Source organism: Narcine bancroftii, chromosome 9, assembly GCF_036971445.1.
Source record: "Narcine bancroftii isolate sNarBan1 chromosome 9, sNarBan1.hap1, whole genome shotgun sequence".
Classification (NCBI taxonomy): Eukaryota; Metazoa; Chordata; class Chondrichthyes; order Torpediniformes; family Narcinidae; genus Narcine; species Narcine bancroftii.
Window position 1 is genome coordinate 55796369 of NC_091477.1, and position 16375 is coordinate 55812743.

A 16375-nucleotide genomic window follows, 5' to 3' on the forward strand; every position below is an offset into this window, starting at 1 on the left:
TTTACAACCATAGTGCATTGCAGCACAATACAGGGCCTTCTGCTCAGGATCTTCTGCTAACCAAAATGTCAATATTAGAGTTTCACCCCCTAAGTGGAATTATCATCAAAATCAACAATGGAACCAAATACTTTTTAAATGGTGAAAAATAGCACATACCAGTATTTTACATGCTTCTTTGTGTTATTAAGATGCAGCAAATATACATGGGTGTTGTAAGCAATTTGAAATGTACTAAGATATGCATTTTTGAAAATGTTCAGGCCTCTGACAAGGTCTTTGGCCCATTAAGTGCAGTCGATCTCCAAAAAGGCTGTACACATCTTGATGTCAGTTAAGGTTAGATTCACTGGATCATTAGGGGTAGATCAGTGGTTTTCAAACTGCCCCCCTAAACTCACATTCCACCTTAAGCAATCCCTATGCCAAAGGTGCTCTGATTAGTAAGGGATTGCTTAAAGTGGTATGTCACTGAAAAGAAAAAGTTTGAAAACTGTTTTAATCGTCCCTAATTGGCTCATTATGTGCACGGTTTCAGAACTCCAAAGGAAATGGGCCAATGACAATTTTTCTCAAGCAAAATATTTCAGTACCAATTAGGTCTAGAGCAGTGATTCTCAACCTTCCCTTCCCACTTACATATCACCTTACTAATCACAGAGCACTTATGGCAAAGGGTTTACTTAAGATGGAATGAGAGTTGCAGGGGTGGACAGTATGAAAACCATTGGAGTAGATAAATCCATGGCCTGACAAGGAATTCTGTCGAACCTTGGGGAGGAAATTGAAGGGGTTCTGGCAGATACATTTAAAATGTCCTTAGCCAAAGATGAGATATCAAAGGTAGCATACGTTGTTCTGTTGTTTAAAAGGCACCAAAACTGCAAATTACAGGCCAGTGAGCCCGATGTCAGTAGCAGGTAAGTTATTGAAAAGTCTTTTTATTAAGAGATCGGATATACAAGTATTTAGATAGAGACTGCTTAGGAGTAGTCAATATGGCCTTCTGAATGATAGATGATGTTTAACCAGAGCTTTTTTGAGGTTACCCGGAAAGTTGAAGGAAAGGCTGTGGACATTGTCTACATGGACTTTAGTAAAGCCTTTGACAAGGTCTCAGATAAGAGGTTAATCAGGAAGGTTAGTCACTCAGTATTCATGGTGTGGTAGTAAACTGGGTTCGACGTTAGTCTTACAGGAGAAGCCAGAGTGGTAATGGATGATTGTCTCTCAGACTGGAGGCCTGTGACTAGTGGTGTGCCTCAGACCAGTGCTGGGACCATTGATGTTTGTCATTTAGATCAATAATCTGGATAATAATGTGGTAAATTGGATCAGATAGTGGACTGCAAAATGGCAAATGGATTTAATGCAAACAAGTGTAAAGTGTATTTTGGAAGGACAAACGAAGATAGGACATACACAGTAAATAGTAAGGCATTGAGGAGTGTGGTGGAACAGAGGAATCTGGGAATATAGATACATAATTTGCTGTCATAGGTAGAAGGGCTTGTAAAGAGATCTTTTGGCACATTTGGCTTCACAAACCAAAGTATTGAGCAAGGAGTATGAATGTTATCTTAAAGATGTACAACCGTGGGTGACATTGTTGGCGTAGCAGTTAGTGCAACGCCTTTACAGTACATCAGTATCGACCGGGGTTCAAATCCCACACCGTCTATAAGGAGTTTGTATATTCTCCCTGTGTCTGTATGGGTTTTCCCTGGGAATTCCAGTTTTCTCCCATTGTTCGAAACGTACCTACCGGGGTGTAGGTTAATAGGGTGCAAATTGGGCAGCATGGCCCGTTACCATGCTGTATGTCTAAATTTAAAAAACATTAGTGAGGCCAAATTTGGATTATTTTATGTAGCAAGTCAGGAAAGATATCAATAAGATTGAAAGAACGCAGAGAAGATTTACTGGGAAGTTGCTGGGACTTGAACTGAGTTTGAGGGAAAGGTTAAACAGGTTAGGACTTTATTCCCTGGACCATAGAAGAATAAGGGAAAATTATAAGGGGTATAGACTGTAAAGACAAGTAACTTTTTTTCCAACAGTTAGGTGAGATACAAAGCAAATGACATGGGTTATGGGTGAAAGGGGAAATGTTTAAGGGGAATATCAGGAGAAGGCTCTTCTAAAGAGTAAGCATTTAAGAAAATATTGGACTGGTGCATGGAGGGAAGGGGCACGTAGAGATAAGGTCTGCGTGCAAGTCAGGAAGACCAAGCAGAATAGTAGTTCAGCATAGACTAGATGGGCTAAAGGGCCTGTTTCTATGCTCTAATGTTCTATTTCTAGGAAAACAGAGATGAAAGAAAATGAGCTCATTCACTGGAGGTCTCGCAGGTCAAATCTCTCAAAGTGGACACTTCCTCTTGCTGGAAAATCTTAAACATGGAGACAGTCTGGAGAAGAATTCAGCCATTGACAATATTCCAAAGAATCAATTCCCAATGTTAGTCTTATGGATACTCAGAAGTTGGGGTTATTCATAGCCAACTTTGAGAAATTGGGAATCAGGCAGAAAAGTGGACCCAAGCACAGAATGAATCACAAACTAAATGATGTGGTAGGTACAGCCTGGCCTATTTTTCATGCTAATTTTCTTAAGTGTTGTTCAGCAGATAATCTCTGCTACACATTTTAAACCAGGAAAAATCACCAAGTAATTTCTGTATTTTTTTAATGTATTGTGTTAAAAATGGCAATCAAAGAATATGTGTGACTGACAGTCTTTCCTGTTGAGATAACCAACTGACCTTGTCACCAAAAGGCAGCTATAGCAGGGTTCACAATATTTCATGCTTTGAAAACAATATACAAGGTTGTAACTTTTTCTATTATGCATTCAACCAAGATCAATGGTTGGGAGCTGCCAACAATTACTCACCATACCTGTTTTAACATTAGGTCTTCACATTTGGTGAGCGTTTGGCGCAGTTTCGATGCTTCAGTGTTATGACAACAGGCTCTCTCTGATGTCTGCAATACCTGCTCTATTTTCTGTAACTCTTTCTGCAAGGCCTTTGCATTCTGAAAAAATAGATTATATGGAGATCCTTACCAAATTAGTAAAAGAATTTTCAAAAAATTTGAGGGGAAAACACACAAATTTCAGCTCAATTTTCAGGCAGTTATGAGGAGATTGTAAACTCTATGTCATTTCTGCATAACCAACAAGAAATCACCTCACTTGTGCTTTACCACTAGTGCTTAAATCACACAAATCAAGCATTCCAGGAGGCTCCAACCCATGACAGTATTATCTGATAACCATATAACAGTTTACAGCGTGGAAACAGGCCATATCACAAGTCCACACTGGTTCACTTTAAACAACTCTACTAGTTCCCCCCTCCCATAACCCTCCAACTCTCCTCATATCCATGTACACATCCAACCTTCTCTTAAATGACAGAAAGGACCCTGCTGCAACTATCTCCTCTGGAAGATCATTCCACTCAGCCACCACTCTCTGAGTGAAGAAGCTTTCTCCTATATTACTTCTAAAGTTCTGCCCCCTTACCCTGAACTTGAGACCCCTCATTCCAATCTCACCTACCCTTAAGGGTAAGTCTTTTCACATCTACTCTGACTATCCCCCTCATAATTCTAAATACCTCTATCAAATCCCCCCTCAATCTTCTACGCTCCAATGAATAAAGACCCAGTCTACTCAATATTTCTTTGTATTCTAGATACTGCAATCCAGGTAACATTTTAGTAAATCTTCTCTGCACCCTTTCTACCTCATTGATATCCTTCCTATAATTTAGGGACCAGAACTCCACACAGTATTCCAAATTTGGCCTCACTAATGCCTTGAACAGTCTCAACATCACCTCCCAGCTCCTATATTCTATGCTTTCATTTACAAAGGCCAGCATACCAAAAGCCTTCTTCACCACCCTATCTACACGAGAATCCACTTTCAAAGAACGATGAACCGTTATTCCAAGATCTCTCTGTTCCTCTGCATTCCTCAACGCCCTCCCCTTCACTGCATACGTCCTGTTTTGATTCCCAAAATGAAGCACTTCACACTTATCTACATTAAACTCCATCTCCCACCTTTCAGCCCACTCTTCTAAGCCGTCCAAATCCCTCTGCAGTCCCCGAAAACCATCCTCACTATCCACAACTTCCCCTATCTTTGCATCGTCCACATAGTTACTAACACAATTTACCACTCTACCATCCAAATCATTAATGTAAATGGCAAACAACAAGGGACCCAACACCGATCCCTGAGGCAGACCGCTCATCAATGGCTTCCATCCTGACAGACAGTTATCCACCATGACTCTCTGGCACCTATCTTCTAGCCACCACTGAACCCATCTGACTATCTCAACATTAATCCCTAGCATCTACCAAACACATAGAATGTCCACTAGCCATTAAATGTTAAAGAGAAAGCTCAGGATGCTATATGAGACCAAGGAGGAAGAGCACAACTTACCCGCTGTCCCTCTTCTAGTTTACGGTCTGCATTAATTGTGAGATGTTTCATTCCAGGAGGAGGCTCCACCATTTCCTTGTATCGTTTCAGTTCTGTTGAGATTGCCATGAAACAGCATATCACGAGAAAATATCTCCCAGAGAATTTTTTTTAGTCCAAATAAGAAATTATACACTTCAAAAGACATCAACCCCCAAGTTATGCAGCCATGAGCTGCAAATATTTAATGGAGGGCATTTGTTTTGGTTCCTTCTGCTTTTGAAAGGAATGATAGTCCACATTAATAAATTAATAGTTAACCTCTCACATTGTCCATGATACTACCAATTTTAGTGGCATCCATAAACTCCAGAACTATGCCATCTATATCCTCATGCAGATAGTTATACCCTTTAAAGGTGGCACCAGCTCTAAGTAATTATAAATTGGTATCAAGTTATTTTCAAGTTTCTCCGGGTTGTTAATATTCAGAACAAACATGTCCTGATTTACCCAATATGTTGCTTCAGAGTTTACTGGACAAGGCAACTTACACAAGGTGGTTCAGTTATTTTCAGGAGAAAGAGTGAGGAAATTTCTTACACCCATAGCCTTTTATAACCCAGATGGTTTTGCTCCAACACAACATCCATTCTGCCTGATGTTACTCATCTGCAGTGGACTGATTTTAACAGAGCTCCTTTACACAAAGTCCTCACTCCAGATTCAGCGATTCTTCTACATTCACCCCAACTATAGACTTGCTCAACAAAGGACATTTGATTAATTAGTTCTGCGATTCTCATTTTGAGTAAAATTTTTCAACTGGTGATGAAAATTCCAATGTCTGATAAGATTTTTTTTTTGATTGTGGTTAACAAAGCCCCAAGATAAATTGGATCCATTCAACCCAGTTTGTCAATCCTAGTCACCCTTTAGTTTTGAGGAAAAGAAATGCTCATCTATTAAACAATTCCTTCATTTCTCCCTCTCTTCCGTTATTGTTACCAGACCAAATACACACCTACCTTCTGCACTGAATGCTGCTGCTGCTTTGCTTTGCTCTAGCTCAGCTTTTGCATTTGCCAACTCCAGTTGAAGTGCACTTAGATCATTTTGGAAGCTTGCACGGATCAAGCGAGCAGATTTCCTCACTGGTTGGCTGGTAGACATCTGCTCTGCCTTCAGTTGCTGAATAGTTGCTTCCAGTTCATGGATTTTTGTGGACTTGGGTTGCAGAGGGGGAAAAAAAATCATTTCTAAAGACTTCAGCGATTTGCATTCTTTATACATTTGATATCAATCTTGAAATAAAAAAACCAGGAGTATGTCACTCAGTCCGTTAAATCTCCTCCATCTGTTAAGATCCTGGCTGAACAGATTGCAAGCTCAACTCAGAATTCCTGTCTTAACTATGGTGACCTTTCATTGCCTTGCAATCAAGATTTTATCTACCTTTGTCATGAAAATATTCAATAGCTCTGCTTTCAAAACACTTAAAGGACAAAGATTAAATTTTCAGAAAACTTTTTTGCCTCATGAATTAAACAAACAACCCCACATTTTTAGTGACCTCTTACACCACATTTTCCCAGTAGAGAAAGCAATCTCTCCATTCACCTGTCAAGATCCTTCAAGATGTTATGCTTCAATCAAGTGTCCTTCTCACTCTTCGACAGATAAGGCTACCTTATTCAGCCATCCCTCACAAGATAACATGTTCAGTACAGGTGGAGTGTTGAAAGCCTTTGAGCTGCAGCATATCATTTCTTAAACTAAGAGACCAATACTGCAAGTCACACCAATGACTCGTATAACTTAAAATTCCTGGATGTCAACATCTGAAGATCTGTCCTGGAGCCTCCATATTGATGCAATCACAAAGAAGGCTCGCCAATGGCTATACTTTGTGAAGGGTCTGAGGAGATTCAGTAGGTCATCGAAGACTCTCCGGACAAAAATAAACTCCAGAGGGTTGTTAACTCGGCCTGCAAAATCACAGGCACCTGACTTCACTCGATTGAGGGCATCTACACGAGGCAATGTCTTTAAAAACCAGCCTCTGCCCTCCTTACTCTGCTACCATCGGGAAAAAGGTACAGGAGCCCAAAGACAAGTACTCAACTGCACAAGGACAGCTTCTTCCCTGTTGCCATCAGATTCCTGAATAATCAATGACCAAAAGACACTGCCTCACTTTTCTGACACTAATCATAGTCATGTTATAAAATAATTACAATATGAATGTTTGCACTCCTGATGCTGCCTCAAAACACTGTTTCATGTGTTCATGACAATAAATTCTGATTCTGAACTAAGGCATCATCTTCTCTACTTTTCTATTCAATTTCCATAGTAATCAAATCTCCCAACTGCAGAAGGAGTAGGTGTAGACCACACCTCTGATAGAGAAATTTTTTTAAAAGAATGAACTTAACCTTATCCATGAACAATTCTAACACCTTGGACAGCAGTGTGCAAGGTATGGTATCGATGCCACGGGGAACACAAGAACATAAGAAATAGGAGCAGGAGTATGCCATCCAGCCTACTCCACCATTCAATGAGATCATTACTAATCTAATGACAGGGGATATAGAGAAAATACAGGTAGGTGGAGATTAGCCTATGTAAAAATCTAACCAACCTAAATTTATTGGGGTCATTTCCATTGCTTCAATGGGCAGTGAATTCCATTGATTGCCAGAGGGTGGGGACATCTATGATTTTCGCTCCCCTGGATCTCAATGCAATGTCCCCTAGTTCTAGTCTCCCCCACCAATAGGATCATAATTTTATGTTTCAATAAGATTTCCTTTCATTCTCGTGAGTTCAGTCCCAGATGGTTCAATCTCTCCTCAGGTTAACCACTTTGTCCCTGGAATCAACCTGGTGAACCTCCTCTGCATAGCCTCCAAAGCCGGTACATCATTCCTCAAGTAAGGAGATAAGAACCGCATGCAGCACTCCAGATCTGGGCTCACCAGTACTTTGTACAGTTGCAGCATAACCTCCCTGCTCCTAAATTCAATCCCTCTAGCAATGAAGATCAACATTCCATTTGCCTTCTTAATAGTCTGCTGCACCTCCAAACCAACCTTTTGCGATGCATGCACAAGCACTCCCAAGTCCACCCGCACAACAGCCTGCTGCAATTGTTTGCATCTGATCTTCCATTGTTCCTTCCAAAATGAATAACTTCACATTTACCAACATTGTACTTCACTTGCCAGACTTGCCCACTCACTTAACCTATCGATATCTCTCTCCAGACCCTCTGGAAAATAACGGTATTACAGAGACTGGAAAGCAAATTTTGGCATAACCCACTCAGAAATAACAATCGAGCTGAACAGAAACAAGTTATCCACTTAACATCTTAAGATGTCACATTCAGAGATCCCACCAGCATGTCACCCAAATTAAAACCTATTAGGCTCAGCCAATAGCTTGACCAAAACAATTTCATCATCCAACCCCTTGAATGCTTCACAGGCATCAATGGCAAGGGCAAACTATGATGTGGGCTCATTACAATATGGCCATTTAAGAATATGCCCTTTTCCTCGAGTGGTAATTAAGCTTCGTTTCTCAAATAGGAACCATGACAGAAAGTGGTCAAACTTTTCTGTCTGGCAAGTCAGTGCGATAAAGCTACTTAATCCATGCTACCTTGCAGACAGCATCATTGAGGATTGTCTAGTGCACCATGACTGCTTGCTGCATTTTCATCTGGCCAGTGGTCAGGTTCATTCATCACTATATCAATAACAGTGCTGTGTTATTGGGTTACTTATTCAAAGACATCAGCTACTCAGGGAGACACATTCAAACCCCGCCACAGAGCCTTCTGGATTTTCACTTTATTCATCACCACGCAATTCCAGACCCACAGCAATCTGGTTGATACAACAAATCAGCTGTCACCTGTCAGTTCAAGGCTATAGGATCCAGTTTCCAACTGAGAAGAAACACCAAGACTATTCACATCATTCATTCCACCAATTCAGTGGATCATTAGGGGACCAACTTTCTGGTATTTAATATTCTCTCCCCTCGTTTAACACGAATGCTCATTCCTTTCAACTGGCATATCCATGCAGATTTTGATTTTTTACAAATCAAAATAAGACCCAATGCTTCCTCGATTAATGAAATGTCTGCAATAATCAAAAATATTTCTTACCAATGTTTCATCATAACACATTTCATCATCTGATTCAGAAACGTCCTCTTCGGCAGAGGACTGCTGGTAATAGAATTTCACGTACTCTTGGTAATTTTTCATCTTTGCTTCAAAGGCAAACTCCAGGCGATCTTTTTGTTCCTCAAGTTGCTCGCTGATAAGATAAGAGAAAAACAGTTGAATCCCATCCCAGTCTCACAGGGCTACTGCTTTTCCTTGGCCAGGAAAAGAGAATGCAAATTGAACCCTTCATAATGTGCACATCATTGTCCAAAACAAATAATAAAACTCAATTGTTTTAATATCCATTTAAAAAGTATGAAAATACATTTTATTTTGGCCTAAAAAGATGGTAAAAAAAATTACTTGCTAAAGCCAACCAAAACCAAGACATTATAGAGCAATGACATAATTAGCCAGTTAAACCAAAGGCATTTCCACCCACTGTGTTGAACATGAGTAAAACACTAAAATCTGCAAACAATGCAAGTTAAGTAAAAACACAATACTGGAGAAACTCAGCAGATTAAACAGGATACATTATATTGAAAAGATAAATATACATAACAAATGTCAGGTTATGAGCAAAATGTAGGCAGACACCTACATTTGTAGGTGTGATGGGGGTTAAGGGACAGAATAGATGGATGGCTCTGGAAAAGGAGGGAAGGGGTGGAGAGCTGGATGGGGAAGAGAGGGAGAATGGAGAGTGGTCTAGCAGGAACCAGAGAAGTTGATGCTAAAGCCATCAGGTTTGAGTGCCCAGACAGAATATTAGCTGCTGCTCCTCCAAATTATAGGTGGTTTTGATTTGACAGTACATAAGCCCATGGACAGACATGTCAGAGTGAGTGGAGTATAGAATTAAAATGGTTGATCACTGAGAGATCCCTGTCATTGAAGCAGCAGAGAGGGTTTGATAGAGAGGTTGGGATCTGTGTGTTGTGAGAGGAGGGCAAAGCATACAGATTGGAATAAGTGAGGGGAGTGGTGAAGTTGAGTCAATTGATGTCTCAGCAGCAATTGAAATAAAAAGATCCAGAGCAGGCAGCTGGCCAGGACAGGGTGGCCGAGAAGGAAGCAGGAAAATCTTCAATGGGAGGTGGAAAATCCTGTTTGAGGAAGTGGGAACAGAGAAGAGTTTGGCATTGTGGCATGCACGGAACTCTATAAGGTATAAACAAAGGGGGTTGTAGGTGAAGCCTCTATTGAGCTCAACCAGGTGGCATGGTTAGCGCCATACATTTACAGCGTCAGCGATCGAATCCCACGCTGCCTGTATGGAGTTTGTATGTTCTCACCATTTCTGCATGTTTTCTCTGAAGGCTTCAGTTTCCTCCCACCCTTCAACCCTTAGGCTAACGGGGTATAAATTGGGCGGCACAGACCAAAATGGCCTTTTACAGTGATGTAGGTCTAAATTTAATTTATAAAAAGTGATGACAGATCATTCCATCTCCATGGGTAGGTCAGAGGGGGTGGCAAAGACCAAGCAGGGGTTAGAGTGGGAGAAGGTGTTAGGGGGAGGTGGGGTGGAGGTCAGGTGAGGTCAGACCAAGTTGAGGAACTGGAGCTGGATGAATTCCAGATCATTCAGGAGGCAGAGAGGGTGATAGACAGGAGCTTCAAGGAGATAGTCACCCCCAAAAATCAGGTAGCTGGGTCTGTTAGGAGAGGGAAGAGGCAGGCAGAGCACCCTTGTGGACGATCCCCTCAACGACATTTACCATTTTGGATAATTTTGGGGGGCAGAGGGTAAAATCATTTAGATTTCAGATTTATAGTCAGAGTACATACACATCACATACAGCCTTGAGACTCCTTTTCCCTGCAGGCGCAGCAGAATCACCACTAATCAGTAGTGCAAAAATAAACTGGACACAAGAGTAAAAATAACAAACGTAAACAAATTTGTGCAATACACAGAACAAAAAAAATAAAGTGCACAAGTAAGAGTCCTTAAATGAGACCCTGATTGAGTTTGTTGTTGAAGAGTCTGATGGTGGAGGGGTAGCAGCTCTTCCGGAATCTGGTGATGCAAGTCTTGTGGCACTGATACCTCTTTCCTGATGGGAGTAGTGAGAACAGAGCGTTTGCTGGCTGGTGTGGATTCTTGATGATTACTGCTCCCCTCCGACGGCAGCATGCCCTGTCAATGTTCAAAAGTGGAGATGCTTTTATATGTGATGTCCTGGGCTGTGTACACTACCTTTTGGAGGGCTTTACACTCAGGAGTATTGGTGAACCCATAATTGGACAGTGATGCAACCAATCATCAAACTTTCCACCACACCTCTGTAGAAATTTCCCAGGGTCTCTGCTCTTCCTCTGCAAACTCCTGAGGAAGTAGAGGCATTGACACACTTTCTTCACGATGCCATTGATGTATTGGGTCCAGAAAAGGACCCCCGAGATAGTAACTCCTGAGAACTTAAATTTACTCACCCTCTCCACCTCTGATTCCTCAATGATCACTGGATTGAACACCTCTAGCTTTCCCTTCCTGAAGTCAACAATCAGCTCCTTGGAGACTGAGTGCAAGATTGTTGTTGATGCACCATTCAGTCAAGTTTTCATTCTCCATCCTATATACTGACTCACCCCCTTCCTTTATACAACCCAGTACTGTGGTATCTTGGCAAATTTGTAGATAGTGTTATTGTTATACTGAACCATGCAGTTGTAGGTGTAAAGGGAGTAGAGCAGGGGGCTAAGAACACAGCCCTGTGATGCTCTGGTACTGATGAAGATTGTGAAGATATTCTTGTCAATCTTCACTGATTGTGGTCTGGAGGTGAGGAAATCCAGGATCCAATTACACAGTGGGGTGTTGAGTCCCATGTCTTGGAGCTTGCTGATCAGTTTGGAGGGGATGATGGCGTTAAATGCCAAACTGTAGTCGATAAAGAGGATCCTGATGTATACATCTTTGCTATCCAGGTGTTCCAGTGCTTTATGTAGAGCCAGTGAGGTGGTTGCTACGATAGGCGAATTGGAACATATCCACGCCACTGCCCAGACAGGAGCTGATCTGTTTCATTACCAGCCTTTCAAAACACTTCATCACTGTTGATGTAAGTGCTACTGGTGGATAGTCATTAGGTCTGGTTACTAGACTCTTCTTGGGCACCAGTATGATTGATGCCTGTTTGAAACAGGTGGGTACCAAACCCTGCTGGAGTGAGATATTGAAGATATCTGTGAATACATTGATAGGTTGGTCAGCACAGATTTTTAATACTTGGCCAGAATGCTTTCCTCGAATTCACTCTCCTGAAGGCAGCACGCACATCATCCTCAGATACGGACAGGGTGGGATCATAAGGGAATGTGAGGGTGCGGAGGGGTGGCTCTTCTCGCTGTTACTGTTGTCAAATCGGACATAGAAGGTGTTGAGTTCCGCTGGGAGCGAAGCTTTGCTGTCTGTTACTTCACTGGATATGGTTTTGTAACAGGTTATAACACTTAAACCCTGCCACAGCTGTCGAGTGTCCCTTGTTGTTTCCATTCTTGTCCGAAATCTCCACTTTGTCCAGGAGATAGCTTTTCACAGATCATGCCTGCTCCTACTGTACTGATCTGGATCTCCAGATTTAAATGCCTGTGATCTGGATCTCAGCAAATTCTGGATTTCATTGTTCATCCAGGGCTTCTGGTTGGGGAAAGCCCTGAATGATTTGTTGGCGACACGCTCATCCACAGCTGTTTTGATAAAGTCTGTGACAGCCTCTGTGTATTTATTCAAATTCACAGAAGATCTACCAGGGACAAGTTACATTTGTCATTTCTCTGGCTCAGACTCTGGTCCTTCAACTCAGTACAGAAGGGGAAGGGAGAAGAGGAGAGTGACAGCAATTGGGGATTCACAATTTAGGCAAACAGATGAGATAGAGGTTCCTGGATAGAATGTTGCCTCCCAGGTGCCAGGGTCAGACATCTCTGATTAAGTCCACAGCATTCTCAAGTGGGTGAGCAGCCAGCAGTCATGGTCCACATCGGTACTGTGACAGAGTATTTAGAGGTGGCTTGTTAGAGTAACTTGCACACAAACACATTTTAAAAACAGAATATTTGCAGGACTTTTGCAAAATGTTTTTTTGCAGAGGAGCAACATTCAACAACTTGCCTGGGAGAGCATGTGTTCTTTGCAGGCAGAGAGAGAACAGTTTGGCTCTCAGAGAGGGAGGGTGTGAAACAGAGAGGAAAGAGACAGAAATCAGTTCCAGAGGGACAAGCTGGCAAACTTTGGAAGGCTGCCTGGTCAAAGGATAAGACTGGTGGTATGAAAGGTGACCTGAAAGAAAAAGGATCATCTGGAGAACCCTGAAGGGGGCAAGTTTCATCAGCAAGACTGATTGAGAAGGAATCAGTTGTGGATGTCCTGGAAAAGGAATCTCTCTCTGAAGACCAACAAGAACCCTCCTGAGTGGTAACCATTTGCCTTTTAAACACCAAAGCCTGGTGAACTTTGTTAATGCTAACTTCTGTGCACAGTACAAGAATTGCCTGCAACCCGTGAGATTGGACTGTGATCCAAAGAACTTTTCTAATCTTAAATATACACCTGTGCTTAGTATTAGAGGGGGAGAATTAAGTTGTTAAGTAGGTTAAGTAAAGTTTAATTCTGTTTTCTTGTTGAAATATAATTAAAAACTACTTTTGTTTAAGTAATCCTGTGTTGTGGTGCATATCTATTGCTGCTAGTTTTTGGGGTCCTCTGGACTCTAACAGTATCAATGACATAGATAGGAGTAGGGATGAGATCCTGAGGAGGGAGTATAGGGTGTCAGGAAGGAAGCTGAAAATCACTAGTGAAGGATGGAATAGGGACTTGTGGCAGATGTACATGTAATTGAAGAGTTGATGCAAAGGTTCAGATTTGTGGATCATTGGGATCTCTTCTGGAGAAGGTCTGACCTGTACAAAAAGAACAGGATGCACCTGAACTGGAGAGAGATCAATATCCTGGTAGGCAGGTTTACTAGAACTGTGGGGGTGAATTTAAACTAGTTTGGCAGGGGAGTGGGAACCAGAATGGGAGGGCAGAGAATAGAGCAGAAGGTGAAAGCATGATGCAATGTGTTGAGCTTGTGAGGAAGGATAGAGAGGGGAGAAAGCATAACATAGTCAGTTGGAGGGTTTGATATGTGTCTATTTCAATGCAAGGAGTATTAAGAATAAAAGAGATGAACTTAAAAGCATGGATCAGTTCATGGAAGTGTAACACTTGGCTGATGCAAGGACACGATTGGCTGATTCAGGTACCGGGGCTTAGGTGTTTTTGAAAAGAATAGGATGGAGTAGCATTACTAGTCAGGGATAGTATCATGGCTGTAGAAAGGAAGGATGCTGCAGAGGGAGTGTCCACTGAGTCATTGTGGGTGGAAGTCAGAAATAAGAAGGTTGCAATCATGTGCTGGGAGCAGTCTATAGGCCCCCAAATTGCCCTCGAGACACCAAGGAACATACAAGTAGGCAAATTTTGGAATGGTGCAAAAATTACAGGGTTGTTATGGGAGAATTCAACTTCCATAATGTTGACTGGCATCTCCTGACTGCAAGGGAATAGATGGGGTAGAATTTGTCAGTTATGTACAAGAAGGATTCCTGACACATTATGTGAACCAACCGACCAGAGGTGGGGCCATACTGGATCTAGTATTGGGTAAGGTACCTGGTCAGGTAGCAGACCACTTGGTTGAGGAGCATTTCGGTGATACTGACAACTCCCTGAGCTTTAGCATAGCTATGGACAAGGTGTGGCACAGTTAGCATGGCAGTTAGTACAATGCTGTTACAGCACTAGTGATCAGGATTCGAAATCCACACTGTAAGAAGTTTGTACGTTGTCCCCGTGCCTGTTGAGTTTTCCCTAGGGAGTCTGGTTTCCTTCCAATGTTCAAAACATACTGGGGGTTCTAGGTTAATTGAGAGTAATTGGGCAGCACTGGCTTGTGGGCTGAAAGGGCCTGTTATCTTGCTGTATGTCTCAATTTTAAATTTAAGGATAAAAGCAAAGAAAATGGGAAAGGGACATGGATGAAAGGAAAATGGAGGGTCACAAGGTAGGAAGTCTTTAGTTTTCTTTTTAGTAGGAATATATAGTTTGACAACAGCCTTCAATAAGGTTCCACATAGAAGGTTGAGGCGCTAGGTGTTAATGTTGAGATAGTCAGATGGGTTCAACGGTGGCTAGAAGGTAGATGCCAGAGAGTCAGGTTGGAGGCCGGTGACAAGTGGTGTGCCTCAAGGATCGGTGTTGGGTCCCTTGTTGTTTGTCATGAGATGGCGCCTCTTCACTCAGAGAGTGGTGGCTGAGTGGAATGATCTTCCAGAAGAGGTGGTTGCAGCAGGGTCAATTTTGTCATTTAAAAGAAGGTTGAATGAGTGCATGGATGTGAGGGAATTGGAGGGTTATGGACAGGGAGCAGGTAGGTGGGACTAGAGGAGATCACTTAAATTGGTGTGGACTAGAGGGGCCGAGATGGCCTGCTTCCGTACTGTAATTGTTATATGGTCAACAGAGGGGTGAAGGGCCTGGACTGTGCTGTTCTATGTACCCAACAAGCCTCCGCATCCAACACATTATCCTCTCCAATAACCGGCACCTACAACATGATCCCACTACCAGATACATTTTCCCTTCTCCTCCCAGTCTTCTGAAGGACCCACTCTCTCTATGACTCTCTCGTCCATTCATCCCTTCCCATCAATCGCTCCCTTGGTATCTTCCTCTGTAGCCACAGCAAGTTCCATACTTTCACCTCACCACCATTCGGAGTCTCATAAACAATCCTTCCAAGTGAAGCAACACTTCATTTGTGAATCCATAGGAGATATCTCCCATTATGGTCTTCTCTACATGAGAGACTGGGAGATCACTTCAATGAGCACCTTCACTCTGTCCGCAACAACGACAGGTATCTCCCAGTAGTCAATCAATTTAGTTTTGCGCCCCTCTCCCACGTCGTCTATGGCCTCATATACTGTCAATCCAAAGCCACACTAACCCCCTCCCTCTCCATCTTTCCATAAGCTCTCCACCTCTTCCCATTTAATTCAAAGAGCCACCCCCCTCCCTTGATGGTGTGCCCTCCCTCCCTTATCCACCTATATCTGCCTGTGGGTCCACGCTGCCCCTCCTCCCACCATTTTGTAAGGGAGCCTGCTTACATTTTGCTCAGACCTTGATGAAGGGCCCAAGTCCAAAACATTGGTTATACATCCATCTTTGGTACATAAAGTTAACTGTTTGATCTGTTAGGGTGTAAATTTTAAATTTATTTATTTAGTTATACAGCATGGTGGCCCATAAGCCCATGCTGCCCAATCACACCCAAATGACCTACAACCTCCGGTGTGAGTTGAATAGTGGGAGAAAACCTATGCAAACATGAGGAGACATACAAACTCCTTACAGACAGCATGGGATTTGAACCTTGGTCCTGATCACTGGTGTTGTAAATGTTGCGCTAACTGCTACGCTAACCATGCCATTGTGTTTTCGCTTACTTTACAAGAGATCTAGGACATTTTTTTTCCAATCTGATATTGTCGATAGTGAAGACAGTTGCCAAAATGTAGCATGACCTTGATTGGTTGGGCAAGTGGCAGAGGAATGGTTGATGGAACTGAGAGTTTCATTTTGGGCATTCTAACATGCGTAGGGATCTGGGTAGTGTTGAAGAGCAGATGGATCTATCTAGTACAGGTATGTAGTACCTTGAAAGTGCCATAGTTAG

General features: G+C 42.3%; 1 protein-coding gene across 5 annotated transcripts in view; it reads right to left on the minus strand.

Annotated features, from left to right (window-relative positions):
- The window catches only part of kif20a (kinesin family member 20A), a 122426-nt gene that overhangs the window by 39464 nt on the left and 66587 nt on the right, over window positions 1-16375 (minus strand). For all 5 annotated transcript variants that reach the window (XM_069899213.1, XM_069899209.1, XM_069899210.1 and 2 more), the window contains exons 14-17: window positions 8634-8787; window positions 5476-5674; window positions 4469-4560; window positions 2902-3039 (exon numbers count right to left, since the gene is read on the minus strand). In XM_069899213.1, the coding sequence (XP_069755314.1) occupies window positions 2902-3039; window positions 4469-4560; window positions 5476-5674; window positions 8634-8787 (583 nt within the window). The remainder of the gene's footprint in view (window positions 1-2901; window positions 3040-4468; window positions 4561-5475; window positions 5675-8633; window positions 8788-16375) is intronic.